The 11,990-nt window shown below is 54.5% G+C and overlaps 1 protein-coding gene across 1 annotated transcript; it reads left to right on the top strand.

The window, feature by feature from the left end:
• The first annotated feature begins 4,098 nt into the window (after positions 1-4,098).
• Positions 4,099-10,789, top strand: LOC131096393 (serine/threonine-protein kinase pim-1-like). Its single transcript, XM_058044733.1, has 9 exons — positions 4,099-4,110; positions 4,444-4,556; positions 5,068-5,155; positions 8,328-8,500; positions 8,536-8,899; positions 9,010-9,068; positions 9,264-9,622; positions 10,255-10,434; positions 10,683-10,789. The coding sequence occupies exons 1-9, from the start codon at positions 4,099-4,101 to the stop codon at positions 10,787-10,789; spliced, it is 1,455 nt and encodes a 484-aa protein (XP_057900716.1).
• Positions 10,790-11,990: the final 1,201 nt, after the last annotated feature.

Genomic DNA, 11,990 nt, shown 5'->3' with positions numbered 1-11,990 from the left:
TCAGGGCTTTGTGGAACCACAGATCCATTGTGACACTGCAGGCCCTCATGGAACCAAGGAGACCATTGTGACACTGTGGGGTCCCATGAAACCAAGGGAACATGGAACAGGTCTGGCTGGCTGGGCTTCCTGGGGACCACCTGACAGGTCTGGCTGACCTTGGCATGTCGAAGGCTGCTTCTCATCTGCCCCTGGAGCACTGGGGTTCTGGGCGAGAACTGTCCTCCACCAGGGGCCCATGGCCAAAATTGGTATTCCTCCTCCAAATTCCCTTACATGCAAAGCTTGTTCCCAGATGAAATCTGCCAGGACATACAGATCTGGCTGCCTTGGCCACCCAGGGGCAGCCTCTCATCTGCCTTTTAAACACTGGGACTATGTGCTTTTCTTGCTTAGGGGGAAAAAACATCCATCTCGACCAGGCACCCATGGCCAAAATTGGGCATCTGCCTCCAGAGTTCTCTATATCCAAGGACAGCTCCCAGACAAAAGCTGCCAGGACTGACAAGTCTGGCTGGCCTTGGCTTCCTGAGGGCTGGCACTCATCTGCCCCTGAAACACTGGGGCTCTGTGCTTTTCTTCTTAATAAAAATAGCTCTTCTTCCTATCCAGGTGCCTACTGCCAAAACTGAGATTCCACCTCCAAAATGCCCTATGTCCGAGGATCTCCCCCAGATGAAAGGTGTCAGGAGAGACAGGTCTGGCTTTCTTGGCCCATGGGAGGCCGCCTCTCATCTTCTTCCAAAACACTTGGACTTCATGTTTTTCTTTCCTATGGGAAAAACGACCCATCTTGATCAGGTGCCCATGGTCAAAATTGAGATTCCACCTCCCAAATTCTGTATGTACAAAGATTCCTCTGTGAAAAAAGCTGTCAGGACAAATAGGTCTGACTGGCTTGGCCTCTCAAGAGCCTTCCCTCTCTACTTCTGCCCTCGAAACACTTGGGCTCTGTGCTTTCCTTCCTATGGAAAAGAGACATCCTTCTTATCAATGCAGAAATGGCCAAAATTGGGATTCCACATGAATAAACCTATGTATCCAAGGGTTCATTTCAGACAAAAGCTGCCAGGACAGAGAGGTGTGGCTGCCCTTGACCTCTGGTGACTGCCCCTCATCTGCCCCTGGAACACTGGGGCTCTTTCCTTCCTATGGAGACCATGGTGACTCCATGAGGCCCATGGAACCAAGGGAAAATGGAACAGGTCTGGCTGATTTGGCCTCCCAAGGGCCAACTGACAGGTTTGGCTGATCTTGGAATGTCAAGGGCTGCCTCTCATCTGCACATGAACCACTGAGGCTCCTTGCTTTTCTTCCTATGGAAAAGAATTGTCTCTTTCCAGATGCCCATGGACAAATTTTGTACTCCTCTGAAAAAAATTCTGTAGGCAAGGGTATCTCCCAGAAAAAAACCTGCCAGCTCTGGCTGGCCTTGGCCTCTGGTGGTCATTTCTCATCTGCCTATCCAACTAGGGGAACTGGCCCCTCTATCCAAGCCTTGTCCCTGCCAGTGGTGCCAGAGCCCAGCCAAGCCCTGGGGGCTCAGCTCTGCCCTGCAGACCCCTCCCAGCACAGGGCACTGCCCAGGGGCATCTCCCTGGCAGCAGGGGCTGAAGGGTAGGCCAGAAAAACAGAGATGCTGCAAGCCAAGGGGCTGCTGCTGCTGTATGTATGGAGAGGAGGCTGAGGAGGCACTTTCTGAGGGAGATCTGAGGCCCATCTGCTGATGCCCAGGGTGACAGTGCAGGAGTCTCAGTGACACAGCCAAAGCTGACAGCCCCTTTCCCTTCCCTTGAGGAGAAAGCTGAGAGCAGCCCTGGCCATGCAGCACCATCTCCAGAGCAGGAGGAATCTGCCCTGATGGGGGGGGCTCCTTCCACCTCCAGCTTCTCCCCTGCAGCATCTATGGGGAGCTGCCAGGCAGGCTGAGAGCTGCCCCTGGCAGGTGGCACATGCCCTGGGCTGGCCAAGAGCCCTGAGAGCTGCAGGAGGTGCTCTGCAGGACAGCCCTGGGCAGCCCTGGCTGCAGCCTCAGCTTCACCCCCTGCAGTCGCCCCTGGCAGCAGGGGCCGTCCTGCCCTGTCCCTCTGCCAGTGCCCAGGGCAGCTCCACTCTGCAGCAGATCCTCGTCGTCATTGTCGTTGTCGTTGTCGTCATCATCGTTGTCGTCGTCCTCCTCCTCCTCCTCTTCCTCCTCCTCCTCCTGTGCCACAGAGAAACTGAGAGAGTCCCCCTGACGCATCCTCCAGGCTGTGTGGTGTGCTGGCTTCAGGAGATCCCTCCAGGAGCACAGGGGACATTGCCCTGCACCCACACACTCACCATGCACAGGGCTGTGAAGATCTTTCCCCATATGGCCCAAGTTTCTTGGAAGAACACAAGAGGTGACCACTCATGGGCTAAGGCAGCCAGAGCTGTCTCTCCTGAAACCTTTCATCTAGGGGAAATCCTTGGATATAGGGAATTTTGGAGGTAGAATCTCAGATTTGGCCATGGGCACCAGGACAGGAAGAAGAGATCTTTTCATTAGGAAGGAAAGGACAGAGCCCCAGTGTTTCAAAGGCAGATGAGAGACACCTCTTAAGAAACCAAGGACAGTCAGACTTGTCCCTCCTGACAGCTTTTGTCTGGAAGAAATCCCTGGACATAGGAAATTCTGGAGGTGTATTCCCAAACTCTTCACAGACTCCCCAATAAAACCATCGCTGTGGAATGCCCTGTGAGAAGTGGAAAGAACCTGTTTATTTAACAGGCACAGCACCCCCCAGCACACAAAAATAAAAAATACCAGATGACACCATTCTGAAAAAGATGACAAATTCAGAGAGTCTCTCTCTGGGGTGATCGCTCTATTATCAGTCCCTCTGGTGCTGGGGCAGCTGCTGCAGCCACAAGGTACAAACTCTTGGTGTTCCCAGGTCCCAGTCCAGAGCAGGTTCGAGGTGGTCGAAAAAAGGAAAGGAGAAACAGTCCAGGAAGAAATTTAGACTGTTTAGCTAAAGTAGCTAATGAGCAGAAGTGAGAGAAAGCAGAAGCAAAGCAGAAGCAAGCAAGAGAGAGAGAAAAGCGAAAAGTAAAAGCAGAAAAAACAAAAGCAGCTGTCTCTGTGTCACAGCCAAGCTGATAAGAAAACCAAAACAAAACTTTCACTCTTCAGAGCCAGTCTTAAAGGTAGAGAACATAATATCCAGCATTAACAGAACACATAAATGGGGATACAAGCATCATAACATCACCCTAGGACATTCCACCCCTTATCCCCATATCATCAGCATACTACCACACATCATGCATTATTCAAACAAAATTTCCATCTGTTCCCCTAAAACTTGCAAGCAATACCCATCATGCCCTCATCACATCCCCATACTGGACCTCTGAATCCAGGCCCTATATTACAGAGCTGCAGGATTCCCCCTTTCACCTTATTCACTCAAAGCTCCATCGATCACTTGTTCAGACCTTCAACACTTACACATTTCCTTCTATCTCATGTCTGTATGGTTTAAGGTACAGACAATGGCAGTAACATCCAATGAACAGTGATATTGCATATCATTCTCACCCCACAATCAGATCTCCCTGAGGTACACATCGTGTTGTTCCATCTCTTTGCATTATCCACCATGTGCAACCTGGTCCTTGAGCAAAGACAACCCCAAGAATGGGTTTGTCTGTACTCGAGGCAGAATTGATACACAAAGTCTTCCCTAACAAACCTCTGACATGTACCACTGGGACTTTATCTCCATCTATTACATTCAGGGACTCAGACTGGGCAGGACCAGCTCAGTTGGTGGAACTTTGGCAGGTAACTAACCAGGTGGCCTTTGCTAAATGCTGCTCCCAATTTTTGAAAGATCCCCCAACCAAAGCTTTCAAGTGGGTTTTTAGTAGTCCATTATACCTCTCCACTTTTCCTGCAGCTGCTAGATGGTAGGGGATATGGTACACCCACTCAATGCCATGTTCCCTAGCCCAGGTGTTCATAAGGCTGGTCTTGAAATGACAACCATTGTCTGACTCAATTATCTCAGGGGTACCACGTCTCCACAGGACTTGCTTTTCAAGGCCCACGATGGTGTTCCCGGCCGTAGCATGAGGCACAGGGTAGGTTTCCAACCATCCAGTGGTGGCTTCCACCATGGTCAGCACGTAGCGCTTGCCTTGGCATGTCTGGGGCAGTGTGATGTAGTCAATCTGCCAGGCCTCCCCATACTTGTACTTGGACCACTGCCCACCATACCACAGGGGCTTCACTCGCTCAGCCTGCTTGATGGCAGCACATGTCTCACAGTCATGGATAACCTGAGCAATACTGTCCATGGTTAAATCCACCCCTCGGTCTTGTGCCCACTTAGAGATGGCATCTCTGCCCTGATGGCCTGAGGCATCGTGGGCCCATTGAGCTAGGAATACCTCTCCCTTGTGTTCCCAATCTAGGTCTATTTTGGACACCCCTATCTTTGCAGCTTGGTCTACCTACTCATTGTTTTGGTGCTCCTCATTGGCCCTACTCTTGGGTACATGGGCGTCTACATGGCAGACTTTCACAGGTAGCCTCCCTACCCTGGTAGCAATGTCTTTCCACTCATCAGCAGCCCAAATTAGTTTTCCTCTACGCTACCAGTTAGCATCTCCACCTCTCCAGCCATCCCCACAGAGCATTGGCTACCATCCATGAATCAGTGTAAAGGTAGAGCTACCCTCTCTCATTCTGCAATGTCCAGGGCTAGTTAAACAGCTTTGAATTCTGCAAGTTGGCTTGATCCACCTTCTCCTTCGGTAGCTTGTGCAACCTGTCGTGTGGGGCTCCATACGGCTGCTTCCACTTCCGGTTCATCCCTACGATTGGACAGGAACCATCAGTGAAAAGACCGTAGCGTGTTTCCTCTGGGAAAACTTGGTTATATGGAGGAGCTTCTTCAGTCCATGTTGCTAGTCTTGTTCTTCATCTGTGACACCAAAATTTTCACCTTCAGGCCAATTTGTAATTACCTCCAAAATCCCAGGGCCATTCAGTTTACCTATATGGGCAGTGTCTCTGTCCCTCTGGGAGCCTCTCAGGAAGCCTCAGCCAGTCCCAAGTTGGCAGACACCAGGGGGCAACCCCGACACGGCCGACAGCGGGGAGACGCTCTCCCAAGCCCCGAGGGTATGGAGGACACGTGGTCATCTTTGCAGCAGGAGAGACACCAGAGACATGGGTACAAGATAAAGGGCTGACTCTTAGCAGGGGTTAATCCCAGGTTTTATTCTAGGAGTCCCAAAGAAGCCCCTAGACCTCAGGGGGCTCCTGCTGAGAGCCCTGGGAGATGTGCCAAGGTTACATTTAAAGGGAGGTGGAAACCAAAAGTAGATAACATTTTACTAACCAATAAGTGACCCTAAGGGATGGGTACTGGGGGATGGACATTTAGGACAGCATATAGGGCAAGGCTTGGGGTGCTGACCCCTGGCCTCTGGCTAATCACTCGACATCCTGGACCAAAGCTTCTAGATGGAGGGGATGGGATGCTGTGTGATTGACAGAGCCAGGGTGGGGATTTGGGGATGATCTCAGCAAGGGAAAGGGATTACACAGGTAAAGGGAGGGGGGTACCATCTGGGATGAACCATGTGGGAAAAATACGGGGATTCAAAAACAAAACTATTACAAAATATTATAAAGTACAAAAACACACTACGACACACCACCCAGACCTGGTGTTTGCTGCACAAGCGCCCAGATCCGGAAATTTTCCAGGGCTGACACAGCCCAAGTCCAGCAATTTGCTGGCACAGAAAGCCAAAATCTGGCAATGTCCTGATGCCAATACAGGTGCTCAGACCTGGTGTTTGCTACCACTGCCAGTGCTCAGATCTGAATATTTCCCTGTTGTGGCAGAGCCAAGACCAGAAATTTTCTGGCAAAGAAAGCCAAAATCTGGCAATTCCCTGCTACCATCATTGGCAATGCCAAGATCCAGTGTTTGCTGGCACCACCAGTGCCCAGATCCGGGAATTTCCCGGTGCCAGTACAGCCTGAGTCTAGTAATTTTCTGGCAAAGAAAGCCAAGACCTTGCAAATACCTGGTGCTGGCCCCACCCAGATCTGGTGTTTGCTTGCACTGCCAGTGCTCATATCCAGCAGTTTCCCAGTGGTAGCACAGCCCAAGTCCAGCAGTTTCCTGGCACAGAAAGACAAAACCCGGCAATTTTCTGGTGATAGCACCGGTACTACCCAGATCTGCGGTTAGCTGTCACCGCCAGTGCCCACATCTGGCAATTTCCCTGTGCCAGCACAACCCAAATGCAGGAATTGTCTGGCAAAGAAAGCCAAAGCACAGCACTGCCCAGATCTGGTGTGTTTGGGTTGATTTAAAAGAAGAGGGAGACCTCGGCTTAAGGCCATGGGAAAACTCTCTTTAGTTGGGGTCAGCAGGAGTTCCCACCCATAATCCTCTTGTTCAGTTATGCAGATTGTTGCTAGAAAGTTCTAAGCTCTCTTAGCTACCATTGGTTTAGACTGCAAAAATTGTAATATTCTTAATTGTTCCTTCCTCTTGGATCCTTCCCTCAGATCCCACCTTAACCCCTCCCCACATTAAATTATATTATATAAATGTATAAATATCCCTGCTATACCCTGGACCCAGGCTTCTTTCTGCTTCTCTCTCTGTACTGTGCACGCCGTCCTGTTTGTTGTGTTTGCCTGCATTAAAATTCTGTTTCCAGAGCACCAGATAAAAGCAGTCTCTTTCTGTAAGGTTGCCAGAGCTGGTTCTCAGGGAAACCACTGGTCAACAGTGCAGACGAGGACCAGAAGGTTTCACTGGTGTTTGCTGGCACTGCCAGTGCCCAGATCTGGAAATTTCCCTGTTCTGGCACAGCCCAAGTGCAGCAATTTACTGGCAAAGGAAGCTAAAACCTGGCAATTTCCCCTTGCCAGCACCCTCCAGTCTAGAGTTTGCTGGCAGCAGGACCCCAGGAAAGAAGGAAAGAAGGAAGGAAGGAAAAGAGGAAGGAGTCCAGATCCAGTCCTTCCTGGAGCCTGGAGCCTGAAATGAGCTGTTTGCTGGCACTGCCAGTGTCCAGATTGGGAAATTTCCCTATTCTGACACAGCCCAAGTGCAGAAATTTGCTGGCACAGAAATCTCAAACCCAGCAATTTCATGCTACTGTGTCTGGCACTGCCCACGCCTTGTGTTTGCTACACAGGAACCCAGATTTGGAAATTTCCCGATGCCTTCACAGCCCAGGTCTAGTAATTTGGTTTTAGCTAGCTTAGGCAGAGAAGTTCCTTGGACTGTGACTTTGCTTTTTCTTGGAACTGTTTAAACCCACTCTCGAGGGAAGTCTTTTCCTCAAGTAGTAGGGGGATGGGCTGCTGGAACTTGCTTCCTAGATGGACCCCTTTTGGAGGTTTCCTCCAAAAATTTGCCCGAAACCAGCACAAACAGTCACAATGAAAACTTCACCAGTTGCTCAACTCCCCAGTCCAGCAGGAAAAGAAAGGACATGTAAAGCTCTCCAAACATTTGTCCTGCTTTGCTGTAAAAGTCGTGCTGCACACCCTGCGCAGTGTGGAAAGCAAGAGAAGCTGCAGCTGATGGCAAATCTTGTGACAGAAGCTTGACCTTGTTCTCAAGGAGAGGTTCTTGAGAAGACAGGAGAAGATTCCTGGAAAACTGAAACTGCTTTCCAGAAGTGAAATGAAAATTAAAGAAACAGTCCAAGATATTTTCATCTATTTATTTTTATGCTCTCCTTTTCCATGTGGCACTACTTCTCCATCCCAGTAATTCCAGATGCACTGCACCTCTAAGATCGGTGACTTGGTGATTTTTAGACACTCTAAAATGAGCCACAAACAGTTTTCCTTCCCCTGTTTTTACTGGAAGGCAACATTGGAAATATAAGTGCCGTGCTGGGGTCAGGTAGGAATCCTACCCCAAGGGAAGGTGGCCCGACAGTGTTTGACCCTCAGCAAGGACAATGCCCAGCAGCAAGCGAGGGGAGTGCCAGTGTGCAGGAGTCAGGGCTCTGCATCCGGGCTCAAGGCTGCAAAGTTCCCGTGTTTGGGCAGACGGAGGGGCTGTCTCCGGGGCACGCGGGGCTCGTACGTGGGGCTCGTGGGGCGAGCGGGGAACGGGCAAGGGGACGAACGGCCCCGGTGCCTCAGTTGGAGCAGCGGCAGCGGCAGCAGCGGCAGCAGAAAAAGCAGATATTCTACAACACTCTCTTCCTTTCTCTCTCTCTCCCTTTCCCGCTGTCGGGCACCCTTCTCTTGGTGTCCGTTTCCCGGCGTCCTTCTCCTCTCCCTGCCTCCCTCTCCCCCGCCGGGCCGGGCCATGCCCCCGGCCCGCCCCCGGCCCCGGGCGGGGCTGCCCCGTGCCCGGCCCCGGCCGTCCCGCCGCGGTCTCGCCTCCGCCCGGCTCTGGCCGTTCTGGTGGTGGCGCTGCTGGGCGGGCATCAGTGCCTGGGGTTGGGGCGGCATCGCCCCCCTTTTCCTCCGCCTGCCCGAGCCCGGCCGCAAGGCAGGGTCCAGTCCCGACCCCGGCCCCGGCCCCGGCCCCGGCTCCTCCCGGGGCCAGCGGAGCACACACGCGGCGCGGCCGCTCCCGCCGCCTCCGCTGCGGCTTCCCCAGAGCGAGCTCCGCCGCTCGGCAACGCGGCCGCCGGCCCCGAGCCTCCCGTGCCGCGTTCCGAGGAGCGAACGCCTGGGCATGGCCGGCCCGGGGCGGGTGAAGGGCGCTCGGGGGCCCTGGCTGGCCCCGGGCCGAGCGCTGACAGCCGCGTCCCGCCCGCAGGGAAGACGCAGCCGGGCCTGAAGGAGCAGTACAGGCTGAGTTCGCTGCTGGGGCGCGGCGGCTTCGGCAGCTTCTTCGCGGCCATGCGGCTCTCGGACGGCGCCCTGGTGAGCGGCGGACGGGGAGGAGGGGGCGGAGGAGGAGGAGGAGGAGGGCAGAGAATGGGGCTGGGACGGGAAGGCGGCGAGCTGAGCCCGCTGCTCCCCTTGACTTGCAGGTGGCCATCAAAAGGGTGCCACGGAACCGCGTCCTGCACTGGGGCGAGCTGGTGAGTGAGCGGGGCCAGCGGCAGCAGCCGGGGCTGCCGGCCGGGGATGAGCCAGCGCCCGGCAGGATGGGAGCCGCCAGGACGCCTTGAGGGAGTGCGGGCGTGGGGCCAGCGCAGGGCGCAGAGCATCCCGGGCTGGCTGAGGGCTTCATGAGCCCCGGCACAGCATCAGCCCCACTGACGGCATCGTGCTCCTCCCGCAGCCCGACGGCCCCGCTGGAGATCGTGCTGCTGGCCAAGGTGTCCACTGGCTTCCCTGGTGTGGTCCAGCTGCTGGAGTGGCTTGAGCTCCCCAAGGACATCTTGATGGTGCTGGAGCGGCCAGAGCGGCGTCAGGACCTGCATCGTTTCATTCGGGCACGGCGGTTCCTGCCCGAGGAGGAGGCGCGGGAGCTGTTCCGCCAGGTGCTGGAGGCCGTGCGGCACTGCACCAGCTGTGGGGTCCTGCACCGCAACATCAAACCAGGGAACATCCTGGTTGACCTGGACACTGGGCAGGCCAAATTGATTGACTTTGGCTGTGGCACCTACCTGCAAGACACAGTCTACACTCACTTTGCAGGTGAGCCCACGCAGGATTCCTGGGCCCAGCATCTCATGACCCAACATCTCCCAGCCCAAGCTGGCTGTGGCAGCAGGGATTCTCTCTTTTGCAGCCCTTCGTGGCAGTGAGTCTTCAGCTGAGTTTCTTTTGAAACTCAGGGCTGAGTGGGTAGCCATCTTCCAGCCTTGCTGGCAGCCTTTGCCCCCCACTCTGCCCAGAACTGGTGCTGGGGCAGCCAGCCCAACAAAAACACCCATGGTGGGGGTAGCAGAGAGGGGGGACCAGAACCTGTGCCCAGCTGGTTTGCTGTGCAGGTGAGAAAGGGCTTGGACTGCTCCACTCACCTGGTCTGTTGGGGTTCATAATGTTTTTTGGGGCAATGCAGGCAGGGAGGGATGAGAGCATGGTTTTTCCCAGCACTGGGTGGGTTCTTCCTTGTTATGGTCAGGCCTTGCCAGGGCTTCCACTGCCCTCTTGAAACACCAGTGGCTTCTTTTCCAACCCCAAGTCTGTACACAAGTCACAGGTGCTGGTGAGAGGGCAATGATCACCCTGTGTGCCGCTGAGGCAGCCCCCACATGCCAGGGATGCTGGGGCCAGGCTCTGGGAGCAGCAGCATCCCCCTGATGAACTCCATCTGTATTCCATAGGAACACTGTCATACAGCCCCCAGGAATGGACCCGCTTTGGCCGGTACTATGGCAAGCCAGCTACCATCTGGTCCCTGGGCATCCTGCTGCACCAGATGGTCTGCGGGGAGCACCCTTTCAGGAGGGGCCAGAACATCAGCTGGGACCATCAGCTCTTGCTGCCACAAGGGCTCTCTCAAGGTGGATCCTCATCTCTGGGCATGGGGGGAATCCCAGTGCTGGGCGACAGCACCAGGCTCCTGAGCATCCTGCACTGGCAGCTGCTGAGGAGGTGGCACATGTCCTGCTTTCCTCCGAAACAGGGAATGGATGGGAAAGTTTAGGCCCAGCACTGGGCACATCCAGTAAAGCCTAGGCATGGGAATAATGGGGCAAAGCCAACAGGAGCCTTCTCCAACTGCCCAGTGGTTTCTGGTTTCTCTGCCCAGAGTGCCAAGATCTGATCAGGCAGTGTTTATCCATGCTGGACTTGGAAAGGCCCTCATTAGAAGAGCTGCTCTTTCATCCTTGGATGCAGTATATTCATGTGCCCTAGAAGAAGGGAGAGAGCCACAGGCACACTGTGATGCAGGGCCCTGGTAAGTTCCAGCTCCACACATGGCTTGGCAATCAGAAGCAAAGGAACCCAGACTTTTTTGTGCTGCCTGTGTCACTGCACGGGGGTCATAGGATGGGAACACACAGCCCTTGTGCTGGAGCTGAGCTGCTCTGCCCAGCACCAGCGGCTGCCATCCCAGCTGGTTTTGCTTGTCCTGGTTCCCTGACAGATGGGGCCCTGGGCAGAGCCCTGAGAGCCTGGTCTGCCCCCAGGGAAGGAGAAGGAGCCCCTGGAGAAGCTGTACCGGGTGGGGTTGCTGCTGCTGGGGACAGTGAGGATGACATCAAGGATGACAACCTCTTCCTGGACCTGGCCACTGGCCCGCTGAAGATGATGGACTTGGATTGTGGCACCTTCTTCAAAGCCAGGCTCCACAGCGAATTTGCAGATGAGTCCACATGCAGGGGGATGCTCTCAGATTTGTGCATTACACAGCCTGGCTGGGAACCAAAGGCTCCCCCTTTGCTGGGGGGGATGCAGCTGATCCTTCAGTCGGCTGCCCACCTGCTTTTGGCAGGGCTGGGGCATGGGCTGGGGTGGGTACGAAATGGGAGTGGGCTCCTGGCCCTGCCAACAGCCCCCAGCACCCACCGTGCCCGGGGCTGGGGCTGGGGCAGCCAGCCCAACACAAACAAACCTCCATGGTGGGAGCAGAGGTGGGACTCCAGAACCTGTGCTGGGGCTGCTTTGCTGTGCAGGCAAGGAAGGGCTTGGGCTGCTCAACTGCCCTTGTTTGCTTTGGGATCACCGTGATTTTGGGGGGCAGTGCAGAGGGGAAGAGAGAAAGTGTGGGCTTCCCTCACCCATGGCTGGGTTTTTCCCTGGCATGCAGGGGTTGGGCCTTCCTCAAGGCCCTGGCAGAGATAAGATTTTTTTACCTTTCTTCTTGTTTGCCCTTTTTGTCTGTAATCTATTTTCAATAATTTGTTGTTTATTTTTCTAGGGGAAGCATTCTGGGTGGCCTCCAGTCTGGATCAGGAAGTGCTTGGGAGCAGCTGTGGCATGGATGGGCCATGCCCTTAGAGAAGGCTGAGGCCATGGTTTGGGAGCAGCTTTTCTTCCAGCGGGGGAGGCCATGAGGTGGGTCCCCGTCTGCTTGGCATGGTGGGATCAGAGCTTTTGGGAGATGGCAGCGAGA

The sequence above is a fragment of the Melospiza georgiana genome, unplaced genomic scaffold, assembly GCF_028018845.1.
Source record: "Melospiza georgiana isolate bMelGeo1 unplaced genomic scaffold, bMelGeo1.pri scaffold_29, whole genome shotgun sequence".
NCBI classification, from domain to species: domain Eukaryota; kingdom Metazoa; phylum Chordata; class Aves; order Passeriformes; family Passerellidae; genus Melospiza; species Melospiza georgiana.
Note: the sequence above shows the minus strand (reverse complement) of the source record. Positions and strands in the feature narration are given on the sequence as shown.